At 40.1% G+C, this 23,328-nt stretch overlaps 1 protein-coding gene across 5 annotated transcripts in view; it reads left to right on the top strand.

The window, feature by feature from the left end:
- Nucleotides 1-23,328, top strand: part of TOM1L2 (target of myb1 like 2 membrane trafficking protein) — a 58,304-nt gene that overhangs the window by 9,469 nt on the left and 25,507 nt on the right. For all 5 annotated transcript variants that reach the window (XM_062587888.1, XM_062587887.1, XM_062587886.1 and 2 more), the window contains exons 2-8: nucleotides 10,926-11,010; nucleotides 11,723-11,801; nucleotides 13,449-13,598; nucleotides 17,314-17,448; nucleotides 18,467-18,625; nucleotides 19,347-19,463; nucleotides 22,160-22,293. In XM_062587888.1, the coding sequence (XP_062443872.1) occupies nucleotides 10,926-11,010; nucleotides 11,723-11,801; nucleotides 13,449-13,598; nucleotides 17,314-17,448; nucleotides 18,467-18,625; nucleotides 19,347-19,463; nucleotides 22,160-22,293 (859 nt within the window). The remainder of the gene's footprint in view (nucleotides 1-10,925; nucleotides 11,011-11,722; nucleotides 11,802-13,448; nucleotides 13,599-17,313; nucleotides 17,449-18,466; nucleotides 18,626-19,346; nucleotides 19,464-22,159; nucleotides 22,294-23,328) is intronic.

The following is a 23,328-nucleotide window of genomic DNA, read 5'->3' as shown; positions in this document are numbered from 1 at the left end:
GTGTGTTTTAGCTACTATAATTAAAACTGCCTTCACAACCCCTATCTATGCCAGTGATTTGTCATAGCCAGTAAGTAGTGAAAAATCCCTCTTTCAGCCGGGTTCCTTAAAGGGTATTGGCAGATAATGAGATATCTCATGTGTAACATCTCTTAAAGTGGTCCCTGTGTGTGCACAAAACCGTAGTTTACATGCTGGTTTACATGGTTGTCTCCAGGCCCTGGAGTTGATCACTGGAAGAGAGACCTGAAATGATACAGTCTCATTCGAGCAAACTTTACACCTCTAAAGAGCACTCTTTCATATAAGGCATCGTTATGTGGTTGGTTGCTTAGGAAGCTGCTTCTAGACTAAAGGAAAGAATGTGCGCGGAGAGGTTGAGGAAGTCTTGATTCACCCAGAAACGTATGGGAATGCCGAAGATAGCTTAACCTTAATATGTAGTAAAGCTTAATCATTCAACTAATCACCCAGTGAACTAGGCCAAGCTGGTGCCTTTGCTGATACTCATTGCTTTCCCCAAAGGAAGCAGCAACACTAACAGCGTTCTTTATCAGTGCCATGCTTCTGAGGAGCATGATTATGCAAGTGGATGGACGTGGACTTACGGAAAAGTAAAATGACAATCTCAGAAACAGGCATTTGCATACTTGATCTAAACTTCCGGTATTTACATTTTCTATTTATCAGTCTTCTCAGGTTTGTCTGCAGCAGTGACACATGAGAACCAGTGTTGTGGAAGTGGAACTTAATTTTTGTGGGGTTGTTAGAGACCAAGAATCTACATTTCTCAGCCCATACAAGATAGAACGACACGCACGTATCTTGTTATTATTTATACTCAGGTTTCCTGAGCTCTTTTGGAAATGTTCAGCCTTTAAGCTTTAGCAGGAATAGCTAGCTTGGCTTGTTGAAACAGGCAGCTGGCAACTGAGCACTTTCAATGACAGCAGCATTGGCAAAAGTTATTGCTGTTATCTGAGAGAGCTTCATCCAACTTCCCCCACTTCCTGCGGTGAAAGACTTAGCATATTCCAGTCACTGGTTTTCTGGCCATGTAGATACAAGAGAATCTGAATGGGGTAGGAACTAGTTGCCTCTTTTACAGACCTGCTGTCATCTGTTAGAGCAGTGTGAAGGAAGGCTACAAAACTGGAAAGCAACCTGAGGCATATCACACTGGAAAACATGAATTGTCAGACCTCAAAAGCTGCTGTCTTCTCACTGTCTTGTTCTTTTCTACTTGTTGGCTAATTGGAGTTTTCCAGAGGGTACTGAGCCCTCACTTTCATAGTTGTAGCTAATTAGGAGTGCTAGGTGAGGGAACGTTAGCATGAAATAGTCCTAGTGCAAGATATGTTTAGTTCCATTGATAACACATTTTAATTATCTTGTATGAATATTTACTTAAAAATAGGCTGCAGCGTGCTGCAGTTAAAGAGTAAACTTGTTGTTGTAACTGCTTTCTCTGTAGGAATGACAGGTTTTGCCTTTTCTCCCCTCACCAAATGCAACTGGTGTTTTCAGTTTATTTTGAGCATGTGAGAATGCAGGTAACTGAGTTTAGGAGTAACCCTGGGAAGAAAAAAAAGAATACTAATGTAGGAGCCTGATGGATTATCTTTGTCTTATAGTCTGTTTGCAGCAAACAACTGGTAACAAGTGAGTGGGTGGGAGGGGGAGTTTTAAATATATGGGGATGGATTTTTAGACTTTGCAGCTGATGCGGATTAAAAATTCTTAGAACATTTCATCTATGAAAGGCAATTAGTTTTGTTTTATGAATATGAAAAGCACGTAGCATGTAAGTACTGGAGTGAAGTCCCAAGTGAGTTATTAGAACTTGCTTTACTCATGTAGTACAAAATTAGCCATCAAGAGCTGATGGATTTCAAATATAGCTCACTGACATACTGATCATCCATAACTTATTCATAAAGACTTTTTTTTCAGTCTCACCTGTAATTTCTCGATGCCATTGGTTTGAAGTCCTGAGCGGGGCAGCTAATCACGGATGAGAAGACCTTCTTGCTCTTGATTGCGCTTGTACCATTTCATGCAGCTGTGATACCAAGGTGTAATACTGGGCTCCGTGGAGCTCTGGGTGGTAAAACTGGGCATCCAGATGTGTAGAATATTCTTCTTTCTCTCTCTCTCCTTCTGGTGATATCTCACTGTCCATAATCATCATTGTTCTACTTTGCACATGTGGTATCTATCCTTGCTACTTTTTTGTAAAGTTTTTAAGTGATTTGCAACAGTTTGTTTAAGAAACTGTCACAGTGGTGTTCTGTGTGATTCTTATAAAAATAAACCCGCCTTTAGGTATACTTGCCAACAAAGAAGTTGAGAAATAAAGCACTACTTTCAGCTGCCCCTTTTCTCCGATATGTAAGCTAGAGCTGATAAAGATGAATGGATCCTGCAGGTTTTTTTAGCAGTTTTTTTTTTGGGGGGGAGGGATTAGGACAAATTCATGTCTACAAACTAGGTATTTGTTTAAGCAATTTTATTGGAATGTTGATATTGTCTAGAGTGAGTTGTCTTTCTAGGTGAGAAAAGCTTCTCAGCTACTAAGAGATGTTTTGAAAAAGACTATTCTTTCTAGCTTCTTTGGGTCTTTTTTGTCTTTTTTTGAATAGGGTTGAGCCCCAAAACCCAGCTATTAAGTAATTTCTTATTTCTAGTCCTGATGACTATGCAGAATTCATCTAGTCTGGCGGTGTTTTAATATGTGAGGTGCTCAATTAAGGAACTGCCATGGTAGCTACCACAGTCACCCCAAATTCTTGGAGAAATACAAACTATATTAAAAATTTAACCTTTTGACAAATAGTAGACTAAAAGTCAAGCTCTGCCTATGGACATGACTAAATAGTGATGAAATTTGATACTCAACACTGGTTGCCTTACTGTGGTCAAAAGCTGGAGTAAATTTGCTGTACTGATAAATTCATCCATTTGGAGTCATATGGACAAGTCCTAGTTACTTACAGTCTAATACAGAAAAGGCAAAATCCAAGGGAAAACACTTTGTCATCCAAAGGATTTTAATTTATGCTTCTGTGCCTCTCATCTAGGGAAGAAAGATGGACACTCAGAGCATGATAATATTAGACTACTGGAAGTGTTGCCTAATAGATCACAGATGTTTGTGAACTGGCAAGCCATCGTCTCCCCTGCTACAGTATTACGGGGGAACAGTTGGTCGTAAGATGTGACATGTCATAAAAGAACATTGATTCGTTGCTCTCCTACAGTAAATCACACAGTAAACTTCTCAATTCAAATCCCTTGAAATCCATTAATGTACAGCATGTATTTTTAAATGCTTTGGCATTTCTGATTGAAGGCTTTAGTGTATTGATTGGTGACGTGAGTAGGTGCTTGCTTGTCAGTTGTAAAGTAACACAACGCTTTGAATATTGTGGGCTTGCAGTGGGGTAGGAGGCTTGCCAAGGTCACCTCTGGAAGAGGGAGAGTATCTGGCTGGTATAGTGTGCTGTGCTTCTGAGTTTTAGGGAGAAGTGCCTCTGAATCATGCAAATGGCTTGACGAGCAACAGAGCTGTTTTCGTGTGACCTAGTTCTGAAGGACAGCTATTTGTGGTACGTGGGTCAACATGTTAGCTTTAATGAATACAGTACATAGGAGGAAGGGTTTAGGGTTTCTTTTTTCAAGCTGTCTAGAATGAGGAAGTCTGAAGTATTTCACTTTTTTTTTTTTTTTTTTTTTGTTAAAGAAGCAATGGTCTCTTTCTGCCATCTGTTTTGAAAGAGAGAGACTTACATACACATGTCATTCAGTGAAGCATGGTGACAGCAGCAACAATTTCTGCTGATGGGGGAGCTTCAGTGAGCAGATTTGCAACAAAAGTCTTTCTTGTTTAGAAACACACTGCTCAGATTCCAATTGCCTTTAAGGGCTGTGACTAAATCATCATTTCTGCCTAGCATGAACTACATTTGAATACAGAAACTGCCCAGACTAGGTTGTCCTGTTGGGACATTTCTGTACCAATTCAATAGTTGTAGCACTGCAACGTCAGTCTGGTTTTACAGCCTGCAAATACATTGACACGGCTATGAGGTGTGATAAACTAAGTCAGTCAGACTGATAGGCTCTCCCACCTACTGTGGCGTTATTATAAGGATTTCTATTTTGTTTTTCTCCTTGTTCAGGTAGAGCTCTGATCTGGGTATAGGAAGAAAAATCTTCTTTGTTATACGGTTGTTAATATTTGTTTAATATGTATTAATCTATTCAGCTTGCTTTGCTCCTGGAACTGTTGCTCAGTTAGGCTCAGTGAATCAGCTGTAGTTTTCTGCTCCTGAATTTCTGGGAGATGTTAAGCAGTATCTGTTCTGCAGTGTACCTGAATCACAGGAATGCTGTAACAGAACTGTAAATACCGTGAGGTATTTGAAAGGCACTATAATTGCATATTACCTATTTCTGATTGAAGTTAAGGATGATCTAGGAGATAGGTTTAAAGAAGTTTGGCATTTGGTTGGCAATTTCAGAAAGAATAAAATCTGGAAGCTAATTGGAGAAAATGACAGTTCCCAGTCTAGCAGCATGCCTTCAGACTGCATTTGAGCTAAATACCCTTTATGGTTGCACATGTGCATATCTACAGATTGTCTTGCTGTTTTCTTTTAGTGTAGACTCCACATTCATTACAGACCTTGATGATTCATTTATTCAACCCCAGAAACTTCTGCAAAGCAATCAGTGCAGACAGATGACTTCATCCCAAGGAGTTTCAATGTAAGCATAGCTAAAATCAATTGAAAAGTCACAACGGGCAGAGTGGGTGACCAGTGCTGCTGCAGTACAACCCAAATCACGTTTTTCCATAATGCCTTGCAGTTCAGATTGAGCCCGTTTGTTCTAGCTGACTGGCTTTTCTCTGGAAGTGTGAAGCTCAGCATTTTCAGAGAAGTGTGAAATAAGTGTAGAAAAAGGACTTGGAGCAGTGAGGTGGCTAATTGAAAAACGGTATTGGAGCTTTGCTTTCTAACAAAGAAATTGGCAATTTTTATGAATAAGTCACTTTGGTGTTTAGTTTTGATCTTGAGTTTTGAATGATTCACATTTGTTTTTTAATAGCATTTTGATAAAAATAAGAAAAAAATTCCTGTTGGTTGCCATAATGTCGAAGAGTTTGTGACTGTCTTTTTAAAAGCAAATGTAAAGAAAGCAAGAATGGACTGTTAGGTGCAGGGGTATCCAAGTGTATTATGTTAGTGTATCTCTGTCTTCCAAGTGAGATGTCTTAAACTCAGCTGCCATGGGAATGCCCAAGATTTTTAGTCTTATCTTCATTTTACTTGGATAACTGAAATCCTTTTTTGTGGTGGCTGTATATGGTCTTCCCTCAAGTCTTACTGATGGTACCACGTAGGCCTTTGTGATTTGTTGAATTCAAGAGAGACAAGGGCACTCACAAAACATAACGCTGCTTGAAAGCAAGACAGTTCTATAAGCTACAGCTCAGAGGAGAGATGTTATCCTCTTATTCAGTAGCTTATCTTCCCCAGTGAGCTATCTGGTATGTTTTGCATGGCTTTTGCAAAATGCTTTTTTGTCTGGAAAGACCTTTGTCCCTTCTGTAAAAGCATTTTGCATTTGGCCTCAGCTGATAACCCTTGCTTCCGCGGGAAAGCTACTGAGCATATGGGATGGGGACCAGGTAGGATGGAAGTAACAGGGAGCTAATATTGTAGCTCCTTCTGTTCACTACCGCATATTATGGAAAGCGAAATATAACACTTCTGACAGTTTGATTGGCTAATCTGAGTCTTGGAGCACCACTGGTGGGAAGGTGGGCTATAAAGAGACAAGACAAGGATTTAAGATCTGCAATCCTCTGAACTTCTAAGATTAAAAAAAAAAAAAAAAAAAAGTTTTATGCCACTGGATAACCAAAAGACAGTAGGAAATCTTAACTTTTGGAGGGTCAGGGAATAATTTGAAATAAGAACTTTCTTGCTTTGGGATTTCTATAATATTATTCATTGGTGTGCATGTTTCTTACATTAACAGAAGACGATCTTTCATGTGTGCTTCTTACCATCCTAAAAGTGTGAAGTAAGAGTCTCTGTAGAAACATCTGGAAAAGCCCCAAGAGAGGAAACTGATTTTTCTGAGCACAGAGATCTGTTCATTCAAGAGATTCTGGTATTCAGACAGGAAACAGCACAGTTCCCCCAATTTCATTTAATGTGGTTGTTAACTAATGTAAAAATTAACTTTTTGCCTTGTCTTCCAAGCATGTTGTGCAGCTCCACAATCGGTTATTGATAGTTATAGATAGACCTTTCAGGGAGATTTTTACCCTACTCGTGCCTGCTGTCGTCGTTCCGCTAGAGTAGCAGTTCTGCGTGTTTTCAGCAGCCGGTATTTCAGTCTCAGATATAAACATGCATGTGCTATGAGTGTTAAATAACGTACAGACTTGAGGCCTCAGTCCGGTTACGGTCCTAATGAAAACCTTCAGAGTACTGGAAGGGGAGGAAGAGGGAAGAGCTGGGAGTTCTTCATTATCTGATCCATATACGAACAAAGTCAAATTTTAAGTCTGTCATCAACGCTAAACTGTAACTAAAGCAAAAGTACGGACTGTGTCCGGAAGGGCTGCGAGATCGGTTATCTCGAGGACGATCAGTGTTAGCACTTTGTTGCTTTTTGTGACTTTCGAGCTGCGTTCAAGATGGGCGGTGAAAGCTCTGCTTTTTTCTTGTATTTAAAATAACATTTCTGGCCTGGCCAGCGCAGCCTGTTTTTCATGTAGCAGTTACGGGGGCATGTTGGACTTGATTTCCTCGTGGTGCGATCTCTCAGGTCAGCCCAGGGTGCTCGGGAAGAGGCTTGGCTGGGTGGCTCGGTGTGCACTGAGACTGTTGACGCTGGAAGCTTTGCTGTACTGAACAGTGCTTTCTGAATGCTCTGAAATGTGCAGGGTTTCAGTGTGAGCTTGAATATACTGATACTGCCATGTGGTAGATTGTGGGAGTGGAGGGACAGGAGATAAATCTCAAATGGAAAGTGTAAAGATAAAAAATAGCCTTATTTTGCTCCTTTTTCCTTGAGGACTAGAGACAAGCTAGTATTTGCATGTGGGGATGCAGTGTCCAAGGTCTGCAGCATGTCAGAGTCGGAGCGCCACGTTGTCTGTCTTTCTACCAGAATACTTACGCTTTGATTTGGAAAACATCGTTGGAACTGGTAACATCTTTCTTCTGAGAGAGTGTTTCTGATAATCTTAGTGTTGGTATCGTGCCTCTGTGCGAGACGCTGACTCCTGGCCCCTGCTGCTCCGTAATGACACCGAGCTGGGAGATACTCTCAGTCCAAAAGCAGCACAAGGCACCTTTGGCACTGAGGCTTGCAGTCGGCAGCACTTTTATTATGCAGTTAAACTGTACCCTGAACTTTTCAGTTTGAGGGAGGGAGAGATGGGAAGGGCTCCTACTCATTTCTTTTTTTTTTTTTTCCTGCTTTAACATTTCTTAGGTCATCCTGGAGTTCCTGCAGTAGTGTTTCAGAGTCCTTGTGTGCACCAGTGCCATTTAGATTGCCTTTTAATAAGGCTGAAGGAGATTGAGGAACTGATGTTTTTATCCAAAGAGTGTTTGTATGAAGAAAGCATGCCATTCCTTCGCAGTTCTGGGATGGTTTCCAAAATCTGCTTAATCTTGTCAGTGGTATCAAGCTACTGTTTCAGGAGGAGCCTGAGAGCTACTAGATTATCAGCATGGCCGATACTTCTAATATATCCGATATAGTGGTTAAGTTATTAAGAATTTTTAATTTAATTCACTTTTTGATATGCTGGACAGGGATTCTGCTAAGAGTACAGATAGAACTGTTTTATGTTTTCTGGGATATAGAAATTCATCTTTGTGCAAAGATACTCATAACAATCGCTTTTGCTGGTAGTATTTAGTGCTTATATTGTATCTAAAGTTTTATTGCTATAGAAAATGAACTGCCTCCACCACTGTTACTTATGTATCTCTATAAAGTCTATGTTGCTTTAGAAGACTCTTTATTTAACATGAAAAAAACCCTTAATATTCAGAGATGAAAAAAGTGCTGCATCTGCTCTGCTGGGATAGGAGGTGATCACCAAAGCGCAAAGGATTTATAAGCACAGTGCTGCAAAATGAGAGATTATACCTTAAATAGAGGGTATTTCTTAATCTGAGCATTTGGTTTGTTTTCTTAATATAAAAATGTATTAACAAAATTCATGTGTTCTCAACAGCATCTGACATCAGGCAAACACTTAGGAGCACTTTACAGTTCTGCCATAACCACTTTTTTAAAATGTTGGGGGAAAATGCTGATCCTGCACAAAGTTGTGCTACCAACCAGTTCATCCAGCCAGTTCATTCATTGGTCTTGTAAAACCCATTTAGTTAAGGTTTATTTTGACAAAATGTGTACGTGGCACTACTCCACAGCAAAAAAATGCAATATTTTTAGAGACTGCAAAGTAAAGAATTTATGCTGCAGCGTTATATGGGAGGTAGCATAGGAATATTCAGTGGGTGTCCCCAGTAACCTCATTCATATTTCATTTCCAAGGTACACTAGGGAAAAGGGAATCCTCCTTCCCCCAGAAAGTTTGGTTACTGCCATTTTATTTTTGCATCTCAGTTCTTTAGTTAGTGCAATAGGTGGTTGAGACTGTGTGGGTTTAAACATACAGCTGTCTTTTTTAGAATTAGTTCTTTTTCCCTTGGGTAATTTTAAATTCAAACAAGAGTTGGAAGCTAATTTTAGTTTCTTCTTCAGTGACAAAGAGCGCACAAGCACTTGTCATCTGTAGTCATTCGTCCTTTGTAGCGTGTGTGACCCAGATTTTCTGCTGCAGTGCTCTGTAAACTGTAAGAAAGGGGTTAACTGCTTGCAAAGGAAGGCGTATGAATTTGTGGGATTTGTTTGAAAAACAGTATTACATTGCAGTGAATTAAAAGCCTGTAAAACTGTTACAGGACCAAAATACAGATCTCGATTGCTGGAGAGAGAGAGAATATTTCACATAAAGAGTTTTTATTCCTGAACTGAACTCTACCATGAGGTGGTAGTGATGGAGGAAAAAAAAAAAAAAAGAAAGAAAAAAGTTGAAGATTCCACAATTAGGAATTTTGCAGCCTCCTAACCTGCCTTTGCATGCCAGGTCACAGAAGCTGTGCAGTGATCTACTATGTGGCTTGTAGTACCGTATCTCTGAATGGTAAAAGAGGCCTGCAAAGAATGGTCTCCTTTTCTGTGTTTTCCTTTTCCATGCTATTCTTTGTGTTCTGGAGATAAATGACTTCTTTCCAGCATTCTCAGCTTGGATTTTGCATATAATCACTGTTTTTTCCTCAAACTTCTGCAATTACTATCCTTCGTAGAGCTGCTTTAGTCACAATTCTGGTGTAGACAAGTCATTGAAAATTCAATTACCCAGACACATAGTCTCTCTCCAAATAATGTCCCATACTTGTGGCCTGTGAACATCTATATCCTCTGGCATAATGATAGAAAAGTTAATAGAAAAAATGTTGGTAAGCAGAAGAAAAGATGTGTGAAGTCCTTGGAGCTAAAACAAAGCCTGCCTTATTCTGGGGGATAGACTGGGATCTGACATAAAGATGGAAGAATGGTGCAGGATAATTAGGAGAAGATGATACCTGTGCTTTTGTTTCTGCTTTAAAATGTTTAAACTTATTTAGAAGTTTTTTCTTGGTTTATTTTACATTAAAAAAAGGTCTCGTTTACCCTGTTGGCCTTCCACACCTAGACTAATTTAGAAGAGAAGATAATGTTTGCCTTGAACGTTCCTTTTTTAGGTCTGTTTGGCCTGTTACATTCAAACTGATAACATTTTTGAATTTGAATAGTGTAATGCAGATAGAGTTTGAATGCTGCAAATGAGAAATGTGAAAAATTCAGGGGATGTTTTAGGCACCACTAGGCAGAACTATATTGATTTAGGAGGAAATCCCAAGGAGGAAATAGTCCCTGTCAACTGATTATTTGAAGTTATGGTTATGCTACTCTTGCAGTTGTCTATAAATAATACTGCCAACAGTTGGCTTCTGCTAGTGTTACAGTGCTACAGGTCATCCTTCACCTAGCATGTAGTGTGATGCCTGAGTGACCAACCTGCCCTTCAAAGAGTGAGGAAGCATTTGGAGGGGGAGGAAGGCAAATCATGCTGAGGACAGGGATGTGTAGCCTCTCCAGCATGGAGAGGAGGATGGGAGACGAAGCGCTGGATGGGAGGAAGCGACACCCAGGCTATGGCAAGCAGATATTGAAGGACCACAGTACTGGAGTACAAGGGTGCCAGGCAGAAAAGGGGGTCTATGACTGACATCATGACTTGAACTGTCCAGTGCTGCATGTTCTCCTGGGCTGGTAGTTCTTCCCACACACTGAAATCCTGGGCTTCTGTGAAATTTGTCTCCAAGTTGCTCTCTCTCCTCCCTCAATTCTTCTGGAGGTATTATGCAGTAAAACAGTGCGGAGATCATACTGATTTGAGGGAGATTTTCCTACCTCAATTTACCAACTAACAGTGCAGAAACTGCAAAGTTTGAATTGGAATTAGCTAACATTCTTCTATCCAGAAATTCAAGAGTCTGAAGTACAGCCCATCTATATGGGCTAAAGAGAATGAGGGATAATTGGTTTTTGTCTGGAAACCTCTATGCTAAACCCTAAATCAGGAAGAAAGATTTGACATTGCTTAGAGTCAATAGGGAAAGGTGTGAAATTTGTTTTTGTTTGTTTTTTTGGTTTTTTTTCCTCCCTATATTCCTTTTACTGAATAGTTTCAGCTCAAAGTAAGCAAAGATGTACTGAAGTATAGTACCCAATCAGGAAGATGTGCAAGGATTTTTTCCCCCCTTTTTCCTTTACAGAAAAGGCCACAGATGGCTCTCTGCAAAGTGAAGACTGGACACTTAACATGGAGATCTGTGACATTATCAACGAGACAGAAGAAGGGTATGTGCTATTTCAGCAAACTCTGAAAGGTTCATGAATACATTCTTCTGGCCAGCTGGACTCAGCATGTGAGGAGGTGCAGTGAGTTTAGGGGGCAGATGTTCATAATTTAAGTGCAGGTTACAAACTGCATGCAAGTTGCTTGATTTCCCTGCTCCTCACCCATTTCAGGAAAAATGCTATATGGTGCAGCATTTTCTGTGGTAGGTATCTGCTTAGAGGGTTGACATGAAAAACATGTACTAGGTGTACTGTTCGAGGGGGTACCAAGTCTGTACTTCTAGAGCTCTTGTTTTTGGCCGGTGTATGTCTTCCCAGTGCTCCAATGCTATTCATTTTAGGTAATAGAGAGCTTCTCTGATGCATCTCTCCCTTCAGCGTTAGAAAAGCTATGCTGCTTGCAGTTTGCAGGAGGAGAGATCACTGCTGTTAGGCCCTGGGCGTTTTTCTGAGTGGCTGTCAATCTTTCCTGCTTGATCAACGTCCTACCATTTCAGAGGCCTCAGGCATTGCTCTGGCCTTGACTTCTATGATCTCTTGTCTTCTCACATAATTCTACATGACCCTAGTCTGGTTGTAGTCAAGTTATCTGAAGTTAACACACATGCTTATGTCCAGCTGGAAACAGTAAAGAAGGATTCCTTTTCCTGCAGTCTGACATGCGAAAAGAGTGTCTGTACTGTCTTTTAAAAATGGTATGTTTCTTCTTCAGTCCAAAGGATGCCATTCGAGCACTGAAGAAGAGGCTGAATGGAAACAAAAATTACAGAGAAGTCATGCTGGCTCTGACGGTGAGTGGAGGCAGGCTGGAATGCCTCAGAAGGACAGATCTCTTTTATTTTGTCATTGTCCTTTTCCTGGCACTCTCTTATATGTACACAGTTTTTGCTTTAACAGCCACTCCTCTGTCCTTTTCTTTTCTCCAATTGCCTCCTCACTTCCTTGGGAGAGTTACTGGAAGCTTTGCATAGCATTGTTATGATTAGATTGTCTTTCAATTTTTGGGGGGTTCTTATGCATCCCAAGTACTGACTGAGGAAAGTTCAAGTAGCCCAAACGGGATTGTATTCACTTTGGGCCTTTCCCTTCTACTCTCATCTCCCTGTACCCAGGGGTTTCTTCACTCCAAGGCAGCAGCTGCAGGCATACCTCCAAGTGAAAGTGGTGAACTTGCCATCTTTTCAGCTTCATAGGTAGCTGGTGCACAATTTCCCTTGTGAATGGATCTATGTAGGAGACTCACATTAATTTACGCTGATCTAATTTCACTCAGTAAAGCCTCAATTATATTCTGTGCATTTACGCAGCTCTGCTAGGATGTGAGATAATTTGCAAGTGACCTTTCCTAATGATGACTTTAGCGAGGGGTTTCCTGGGTAATGAAACACTCAAAACTGTGGTGTTGGGCAGGCTCTGCACTGCCGCAGTGTGAGGAATGAGTAGCACTAACTAGATCGAGTTATACTACTGTGGGTAGGTGATCTGTATGATTTTTCACAGAGCCCTTGTTGCACCTCCCTGATGAAGCATGACTGTACTTTTTGTCTTCTTGCTATTTCCTATCCTGGATTGTCATTTTGACAGATTACCAAAGACCAAACCATGAGATTATCTATTGTTCAAGAAAAAGGGAAATTCATCAGGAATGAGTCTGTGTCATCATGGCTGATGAAAGTAGCTGAAGTAGGAGAGTAATTACAAACTCCTCAGATACAGAGTTTCAGTGGTTATTAGGCATGGCTGTAAGGAGAAGTGACGCATTAGATTTATCTCCATGCTAATCATGTTCTTCAGAGAAAAATCAACAGCTGTTCTTCCATGGCAATTGAATGGCAAGAGGAAGGTGCCTCTAGCTAGGTTGCAGGGGGAAAATGTGTCAAAGTATAACCTGTCAGAGCATTCACAAAGGAGTGTTTTGAATGAATGATGATCATTCACCTGAATTCCTAGCTCTAAAACATGGCTTGTAGCTCAGAGCAACCTGGTCCAGCTGTGTTCTGGGTATATAGAAAATGGTGGAATGCCACAACTTGACAATTCCTCACGGTGACAGGATGTCCTCCATGTTACCTGCTCTTGATGTGATGCTCTGTGTATTTAGCTGTTCAACTGTGCAAGTTGGAAAGTTCTGCTTTGAAGAGGAAGAAACTTTTATTTCTTTACCTTGAAAACAGGCATAGGTAGATCACACAAGTGCCCAATATAGTTAATGGTCAGTGAGGTATCTCTAAATATGTGTGTAGAGAAGAAATCTATTTGATAATACTGGGGAAGAAGAGAAGAAGAATTGAGAGGGTAAGACTAAATTCTCCTCTATCTTCTCTCCCTCTCATCCACAGATTTATAACAAAAAAACAAAATCAGAAATGAGCTACATAGCTGCTGTGTGTGTGATCAAGCTTTGCTCCAACAATGGATGTTTTTTTGTGTGTGTGTAGGTGTTGGAGACCTGTGTGAAGAACTGTGGCCATCGCTTTCATGTCTTAGTGGCAAATCGTGACTTCATAGATGGTGTTCTGGTGAAAATCATCTCGCCCAAGAATAACCCCCCCACTATTGTACAGGATAAAGTACTAGCGCTGATTCAGGTACACAACTTGTCTCTGCTTCCATATGTTGCTTCCTGAAATAAGGACTGTCTGCTTCAGTGCTGCGCATCGCTAAACATGCTGTCATCATTGAAAAATGTAGCAAGTTTTTTATATGTAAAAACAAACAGTATATCCAGATTAGTAGGGAAGAGCAGGCATTCACAGACACAGTAATTTTATCCAGGGAGAAATGTCTGGATTCTAGTTAAGATAGGTACCACTCTACTAAAACAGAGGGCTTTTTAAAAGATGGATGGCTTTGCAATTTGACAGTCAAATCTAGGAGGTGGAGACCGGCTGTCTTTGCAGCTCTGTGATGGGCTTGTCATTTGAGGCCAGGAAAATTTTAGAGGAGAAATTTGCTTTCACTGTCAATTGAAGAACTCCTACCTCCGTGTTGGTTTCTCTGAGTGTAAAATGGAGCTGTTTCCCTCCTTTATAAAGTATTCTGAGTTCCTCTTAAAGATGGTTATAGAAAAGTAAAGGGTCATATAGGAATTGAAAAGATTTTAGTGTCCCTTCTCTGGTTATTCTGCACAGAAGTATACTCTCAGATGCTTGTCTGCAGTGGGGAAGTTCAGACTTGGCCTCTCCAGCATTTTTTCTTCTGCGCAGCATAACAATAAACAGCCATGTTAATTCCACAAACCATTAGCAACACATGAGGAAACATTGGTGCCTGCCTGGAGGAAATCTGACAATTATAGGAAGCTTTATCACTAAGCTCCTACCAGGCTATTGCATACATCAGAGACTAAAAGACGCTGTATATTTAAAATTATATAAACCTGCTGCAGTGTTTCTTATGAGAAGGTATTTACAAGTGTGTGATGTAGCTTTCAAAATATATTTCTTATTTTTGTGGCAAAGCATGCAGTTGAATATCTAGTTGTCTATTTGTTATGTGAATACACAGGGAGGACATTGATAAAGCATAACAATACAAGTAAGTGATTTCTAAACAGGAAATAATCTGGGTGAGGAACCTAGGTGGGCATTTCATTAGGGCTTGTGGGGCCCCTTTATTCCTGGTCTCTGATCTCAAGATATTTTTAAAATAGCACAACATTAATGAAATTATTAAAAGTAATTCTTGTGCATCGGAGTGAGCCCATGGGTGTCTGTGTGCTTGGGTGAGAGAGCTGATAAGTGCAGAAACAGGGTGATGATATTAAATGATGTCCCATAAAGAGAAATTGTGTGTGTTTCCATACTGTTTGCCCTGCTACAGTTTTAGAAGATGTTGGATACGATGAGACCTAGATTTAAGTGGATTCTCAGGCATTAATGGAACTAAAATGGAACAGTGTTTGTAACATAACCCAAAAGCCACAGTCATTGCCCAAGTGTATTTAAACAGAGTTTTATCTGAATAGACTTCATGCAGCAGAGCTAAAAGCCTCGTTTTGTTTGGGTACGAAGTGCCTTTTAGTATAAACAGTCTGGGAATTATGAAAGTTGCCTGTGGGTGGGTTCTGTTGGTGTCTCTTTAGCTGGAGGTGGAGGAGACTTTGTTTTCCAGATTGCCTGACAAGTTGGGAAAAGTGATTGCAGTCACTCATCTCATCTGCCCTATGGACATGCGCACCCAGAATATCCCATATGTCATGCCCACTTACTCAGCTTAGACTTTGCTTTTAGAGCTCCCTGCAGTTGGAGTTAACTCTGTTCCAGAGGGCTGATCTCTTCTCAGCTTTGCTCCACTAACATTAGCTTACATTTATCCTCTTCTATAGGCTTTTTACAATTTGATATCAGAAAATTAATAAGTACAGAAATTAGAGGATTAATAGCACAAGCTTGGAAGCATGGAAAAAGGCTGTATAAACAACACATGTTTCAAACCATATAGCTGTTGTACTCCTGGGACTTTCCATAGCAAGGGTTGATAAAGCTTCCGTACAATTTCTTATCTAGAGGCTTGACTGTTTTGAGATGTTGGATATTTCACTTTCTCAACCTATTTCCCAGTATACATGAATTAGCATATTGTACATATTGGTTATCCTTGCTTCTTCACCTTGCTAAAAGGCCTTGAAAATATGCTTACTGCTGTGCCTCTGGCAAGACCTTGCATATATCCTCAGAGTTCATAACACTTTTCTGCCCAGCAGCTGAGCCCTGTCATCAAAGATAAAGCATGGGGAGATTTTTAGTGGCATGCCAAATTCTTTTGAGGGTACACGTATTAAAAAGTGTCTGACACTGGAATAAAGGGTCCCGTGATGGTCACTGGTTTAGGGGGCAGATTTGCAATGATATTTAGTTAACCTGTTTGCACACTGATGTGCTGAGTGGGGTTTATGTATCAGCATCCTTAACCATCTACCTTTGACAGTCTGGCCAAAGGCTTTAGAAGATCTGAATTCAGTCTCAGCTGTGTCGCATGCTTCTTTGGGCAATGGGCAAGTCTCCTAAGCTGTCTGTATAGCATCAGAACAGTTGATGCAGATAATTTATTCTAACAAAGTTGAGAAGCAAACCCAGAATTCTTAGCTTACAACTGATAATAGATTGTCTCCTAGGCACATAGGGTAGGAAATGCTGTCTCCTAGAACTGAACAGAATAGGAATATAGGTTTAAATATTAATTACTTCTTATTTTATTTTGCTATCCTTGATTCCCTTTCTCTCAAGTGTGAAAGGTGGTTAAAGATAGCTTTTAAAATAAAACTAGTCAAAGAACTAGTTTTAAAGTGATGATTAAATGAATTAAGTTCAGAGCCCACACACACCTTCTCTTAATAGTTCTCTGTCACAGTGATACTCTGCCTCGTATGTGTGGGGGCTTGGGGAGGATATTTTGTTTTTAATTGAGTCATAATATTTCAATTTTTCCTTCCCTTAAGTTTTTAATACCTTGGCTAATTTCCAGCAAAAGTGACAGGCAGTAGGGGCTTTCAAGACACTCTGTTCCTGGAAGTTTCATGAACACAGGAAGCTGGCTAGAGAAGGGAAACACTTAGTACTGCCACTGAAGGAAAAACTCAGGTGTGAACTGAAGTCTTTTTAGACACCAGAGAATTCATGCAGGAGAGATATTATGAGTGTGGGAAATTCTCTCTTTAAACTTGTTCTTTCTGTCACACCATGGTGTCTAAGTGTTGGATTCTCTGTAAGAATCCAGGCTTCATTAGTTCTGCTTCTCATGGGACTGCACGTTTCACAATATAAGAACCTCAGAAGCTACCCTTTTTATTTAAGTTTGGTCCAAATAAAGTACTGAAGAGAACTTGGTGTCTATGTTTTTTTTCTTCAGCTATAGATGCGGATATCTCATAAAATAAATTAAGATTACCTAAGATTAAGAGGTATTCTCTTCTCCTTAAGAATTTTGCTTAGATCAATTTAATCTTTCATACAACATTTTTTTCCATGGGTCATTGACCATAGAATATGCAAGAAAAGATCAGCATGCAATCAGTGCTAACTAAAGGAAATGGGAAGAGGCTTTCATTTGTGATTACAGGCACTGATGCTACAAGGGCTATACAACACTACAATGCACTGGATTCCTGTCTATTTTATATTCATATAAAGTGTGTATGTGATTGTCTTAATAGTATTTGGAGGATCTTTTAGACCAGATCTAATGGTTACAGCCTCCCTATGAGGCTGAAATACATGGAAATGTTTGTAGTTAGTATCTGAGGTCAGGATGGAGCAGGAACCTCATTTGGAAGGTTTATGGATAATCCCTCATGTTTTCCAGGCTTGGGCTGATGCCTTTCGAAGTAGCCCTGATTTAACTGGAGTAGTGCATATTTATGAAGAACTCAAGAGGAAAGGCATAGAGTTTCCCATGGCAGATCTTGATGCTCTGTCTCCAATACACACACCACAGAGGGTAAGCTGCAGCTTTGCAATTCCAGGGGCATTTTCCAGAGACGTATAAATAGTTAGGTAAATATTCTTTCTCCTGCTGTTTCTCTGAGTTTGACTTGTTAAACTTGTGCAAAAGTTTCTTAGTCCTGGTGGGACTTTTTAATAGGGAAAGAGAATGGAGAAAAATCATAATGCAGCTGCATTTGACAGGCTGGTAAGCTAATGGAATCTCCTGTCTTGAGTCAAACATCAGTTTGAAAAGAGCAAAGAGTTTGGCGGAGGTTTGTACATTTGTCTTGTTTTACAAAACTGTCAGACAAATGAAGCTAATTTGCTCAGAAAGAGTCCAGCAGGATATATTAGTAAGATTTGCTTCCTTTTCCTGAAAGTATAGTTGGTCCTGTTAGTGATAATTCTGAACAAAGGCCTGCCTGTCTTTTAAAGGTGTATAGAATTTAAATCTCCCACTGATCCCAAGATAACAGGAGATGTTTTGCACCTTGGAAAAGACAGTTGTCTTTGTCAACTCTGTAAAGTTGACAAAACTAATGTTAGGAAGTAACTTAATGATCACAGGTGTTCTGTTTTTTCACTCTGAAAATTCAAGTTAATGAAGTTTTGAAGAAATAAATGCAAGTGAACAAAGACTGCAAGATTACAATTCTTGTGTCAAGATTAATTAAATCCAGTGTTTATGTATCACAACATTTTTGTAAGCATGCAGCCTAATTCCTAGTTTTAAATTGTTTATAATTACTTATACTTAGCTACTGTTTTTACGTTGCTTCTTACTTTTCTTGTAAGGGTAATTTGAATTAAATTAAATCCAGCATCAGGGCTGGATTGGAAGATAAAGGCATGCGTTGTTGTTGTAGCTCTCTGTTTATGGGCTGGCCTGCCAGTCTGTTCTTGTAACTACACTGACCTTTTCCATGAGGTGCAATTATGTTCTATATTTGAACATATTTGGCCTGAGGTTGCTGACAAAGCAAGTGCTGTCACCATTCAGCTTTTGAACTCCTGTCTTTCTGATGTGACAGAGTGTTCCTGAAGTTGATCCTGCAGCAAATATGCACAATTCACAGTCTCAGCAGAGGATGAGCACCAGTTCTTACTCTTCACCTTCTCCAACAGCATATTCTGCTCCTCAGGCCCCAGCGTTGAATGTGACTGGTCCCATCACTGCTAATTCTGAACAGGTATTGGGATGATGATTCTTCTGAGTAAGATTGTTTCAGTAAATCAAATTAGAAACCAATTTTCAGAGGAACTTCAAACTTATCTCTTCTGGCTTTGGACATGTCTTAGGTCTGGTTCTAATTAGTTGTCTCTCCTCCTATTATACTGTAAAATCTACCTTTTAGATTTGTATGTAAGGCCTGGTGGCACCGGCGTTGAAACCTCACAATCTGATGTACTAATCCACTCTACAGTTGTGCAGCAGTAAACAGTTACTCTGTTTCTTTCTAATGAGTTAAGCTTGCATCCCAAAGACCCAGGTAAACACCGTAATATAGGATCTTATTTTCTGTATGCAAAAATAACGATTTCAGAGTAAAAGATCCTGCTCAAAAGTTCTTTTATGTTTCCCTGTGTTTGAGTGAGGCGCACAAGGTGTACTGCAACTGAAGTCTGTTTGTCATTGCTGTTTTCAGTTGCCTCCACTTCCACACAAGCATAGCACATCTGTTTTTTTCATGGTAACAAACGGTCCTACATAGCTCTTTTCTGATGCTTTTTCTAAAATTTTCTCCTGGCTAAACCTTTTACCTTTACCTATTTTTTTTTCACTAGAATATCTGGAGCCTCACATATCAAGTCAGGCAGAACCAGAGGTATCACAAAGCCAGTTAATGAAAATGATCTGCTTAAAGCCAAAAAATTATGCAGTATGTTGGTATCTTTTTCACACCAATATAGATTGCCCGGCTGCGCAGTGAGCTGGATATTGTTCGTGGGAATACAAAAGTGATGTCTGAAATGCTAACAGAAATGGTCCCTGGACAAGAGGATTCCTCAGATCTTGAGTTACTCCAGGTAATGATTTCCTAGCAAATCTGATTCTGATGCTTTCTGTGCTAGAGTTTTGAGTTTTTTTTTTGTTTTTTTTTTTTTTTTTTTTTTTTGTAGTTCAGTTCAATGACTTGAATTTTACATAATACTTGTCGACTGTACTTAACTCCAGTTAGTCTCATCACTTGATGTTCTTCATGCTTGCTGAATGCTGTTACAGCCAATTAAGTGAAATTCCTGAGATGATCTTCACAGAATCTTGGTCCTGTTTTGTGATCTACTTAAACTCTCACTATCTGTATGGGATAAAATCTAAAGATGTTAGATCTGCAGTGAAAACTGAGATAGTCTTTAGCTTAGTGGACATTACAGGACTGTAAATGGAACTCTAGCCTGCTTCTCTTTACTGAGACAAAATTAGGTTCATCAAGTCCATTTTTCATGTAAATGTGATGTTTATTTTCAGTGTTAAAAAAACTTGATAAAGCTTTCAGTGGCAAGGATTCCCTGACTTCCCTTGTAACCTCTTCTAGTGCTCTCTTGTCCATGTAGCAGAGTTTGTTTGTTTGTTTGTTTTCCCCCAATGTTGACTCCTGTCCAGAGGGTCAGACTACATAATCAGAAGAGTCTTCTCTCCTGAGAAGGTTTTTCTCTCCTGAAAGTCTTAATCCAGTGATGCATTTGTTATCTCAAAAGAGGTAACTTCATTAGTTAAGCTCATATCTTGGGCTGCATAGGTGCTTCCCCAGGCCAGTGATAGCTGGGGGTGCTACTGGCTGAAGAAAGGATCTGCAGCAAATGTAAAATAGATGAGGAATACTCTGATCTCGCATGCCAGCTGCTACCCCTACCTTTTTGTTTGCCTTTCCATAGCTTCAGAAACAGGCTGTTGTCTTGATCCTCCAGCAGGGAATATGGGCTCCCACAGCAGTACATTTGGAAAAAGGCAGGGAATTGCTCTCTGTGATACATCAGGTTTTGAAATCAATCCAGAAATGGATCTCTCCCATGCAGCAGTGCTGTGTGTTTCAGAGCCATCATGGCAGCTGATGAGAGGCTTTGCAATAAAGAGCCTTTCAGTTACTGCCCATCTGGGTTGGATTGATGAAAACGAAAGAAGCTTCCAGGAAACCAAGTTGAACCAAAACAGTGCAGAACAATTTGCTTACATTCAGAAATGGCCACTAACATCTTGACAGCATAACCTTACAGCATAGCTTTAAGGTGAAAGAACTTGACCGTGAAGTGGAGTGACAGCATGGATTCTTTATCCCAACTTTTTCCCTTCATTGACTGATGCATCCTAAATCTTGATCACAGAGTTGAGGAGAACCCCTTTTTGATGACAAAGGGTGGTTAGCCTTTTGAAAGCTAAGCGCTGTGTGCTTGTGTGCAAGAACTCCTTGCTTTGAGGTTTATATAGCCATCCTCCTTAAATAATTCCTGACATTTTCCCTAACAATCAAATGTAAACAGCTTGCAAGAGAGCCAACTCTGAGCAGAATAGATAGGTACTGTCAGCCCTCTCGGAATGGCAGCAAACAAACCTCTGAAATGTCACAATCTGCTTCTAAAGTGATGGGATCAAAACTGACATTGGAGAACACATTCCTCAAGCTGTTAAGGCAGCTGGATTGCACTAGGTGAAATTTATCCAGAGCTTAGGATGTCAGACCAAGCAAGGAAAACAAACACATTTTTGCTTTCATCCCGAAGGTTGTGTACCAACAAGTCATCCTTGTTTAGTGCTGAATTTTTGCTCTGAAGTGGAGCTAGGGGGTGGAAGATGACAGAGGGACATGCTTTAGTTGAAATGTCAGTGCTTATTGAAGTAAAACCGTGGGCCTAATCAGTGGCGCCATGCCATATGTCACGTTTCTTCTTGTAGTTACTCCCCAGGATACCAGTTTTGACCTTTGGTCTTGAGGCCTTTCAGAACAACAGGAATGAAGAATTCTTCCAAATAATTGGTGATGGAAGAGATGTCCTGGAAGCACAAGAACATTTAGACAAACTTATACCCAGATTTCTTGACATGAGAGACTTCTAAAATAAATCCGCTTGCTTTGTATTCTTTCAAATTTCCTTCTGATATGCCCCACTACCTTTTTGCAGTCCCTTATCTGTGGACTTGCTCCACTGAAGGGAGCATTTCTGTGTATAGTTCAGTGAAGTGGGGGGTGCTTATTTTACTTTTCATGCTCCTGCTCCTTGTTGCCTGTTCACCCTCACCTTCTCGGTAGCTGGTAAGATTGCTGTTCCCAATCCTTCTCCTCCTAGTGTCTAGCACATACTTGGCTAACTGTGGTAGCCCTGCTGACCTTTTCCTTCCCTGCTTTTTCTATGACATGCATCTTTTAGTTTTTAAGGATGGTAAAAGAGCAGATTGAATTTTCCTTGAAAGCCTTCTTCTGGAAAGCTGTTGTATTAACAGATTTTATTCTTAGAACAGATCACTAAAATACAGTTATTTATGTTTGAAGCGCTCAGAATTGAATCAGGACTTTGAATTGTAAATAGGCTGTCAAGGTTTTAGGCCATCATCTCTTGAAGGGCATGTTTGATAAGACATGTTTTTAGGTGACATTTAATCATCCAAAGATAGACTTGTCTTAGTGTTCCTCAGTTGAGGGACATGTTTGGCTGTGAACAGAGCTCAACTAAATCTACTTATTGCTAGATGCTTATCAGAATGTGTATGCACAATATATTCTTCTTAGGAACTGAACAGAACCTGTAGAGCTATGCAGCAGAGAATTGTGGAGCTTATCTCACGAGTGTCCAATGAAGAAGTCACAGAGGAGCTGCTGCATGTGAATGATGATTTAAATAACGTCTTCCTCAGATATGAAAGGTGGGACACCTTTTCCATTGACTATTTACACTTCTTCTGGGTTTTCACATAAGTGTAAAGTAGATCATTTGACAGAACTGGCCGTCTGGGCCAATGTAACAAAATGCAGAGCAACCAAACCACAGAAAGCATTTGCAAAATCTTCCTATGGTGTCCTATAGTAAGTTTCAAATTTCAGTTATTCTTTTAATACTAAGATTTTTTAATCATAGCCGCTAAATTTTTTTAGGACATACCTGTAAAATACAGAGCATCATTGTACAAAACTCTCTGAACTAGCTGAGACTTGAGTCTGTAAGCCCCTGTTGCGCAGTGTGGTACAGATGTAAGGGCTTGGGACAGAAAGTAGTGTAGCAGAAGTTGTCTGCTTCCTATCTCAGGCTCTGCACAAATGCTTGTGTCACTTCCTGGCTTGGGAAGGTTCCTCTGAGCATTCTCTGTCCTCTGAGCTCTGAGGTTTCTAGTTCCAGCATTGGTGCAAGGAGAGCTCTCTGAGGTAGACATGACCTTAGTAGGTATAAGGGTTTTGTTTTTAAGTAACTTTTAAAATCTTGGAGAAGTCTGGCTTGTGCAGAGCTGAGATTTTGGAGAATTGTGGATTGTCCCCAGGGGCAGGACTTGAGTCACAGGACTTTGAACGTATTAGACAAAGGCGCTGTCGGCCACATCTGCTGCAGTAGGTGACATGATACAGCAGTCTTGGGAAAGTTTAATCTTCCCCTTAATGACAGGCCTGGGGAGGGAAGCACTAAAGAGTACCCTTTGCTCCTTGCTATTGGCGGAGGGCTTTGTTTCTAAAGCCTTTAAAAATAAATTAGACTTTAGATCTCTGAATCTGTGCTGCCACAGCAAAGGCTAGAGAGAAGACTCAGTGGCCTCAATTTCATTTTTGATTTAGTCTTTCAGAGAAGACTGAGGCAAACTTTGTAACAAATGCTGACTTACCATAGGAGATGTTATGTTTCATGCATAAATATGATTCTGCAAGTAGCAGAGTGAAGCTGTCACTAAGGCTCAACCTGGTCATTCTTAATT

This window comes from Rhea pennata, chromosome 15 (genome assembly GCF_028389875.1).
Source record: "Rhea pennata isolate bPtePen1 chromosome 15, bPtePen1.pri, whole genome shotgun sequence".
Lineage (NCBI taxonomy): Eukaryota > Metazoa > Chordata > Aves > Rheiformes > Rheidae > Rhea > Rhea pennata.
The sequence above is the reverse complement of the archived record's forward strand: the minus strand, read 5'-3'. Positions and strand labels throughout refer to the sequence as shown.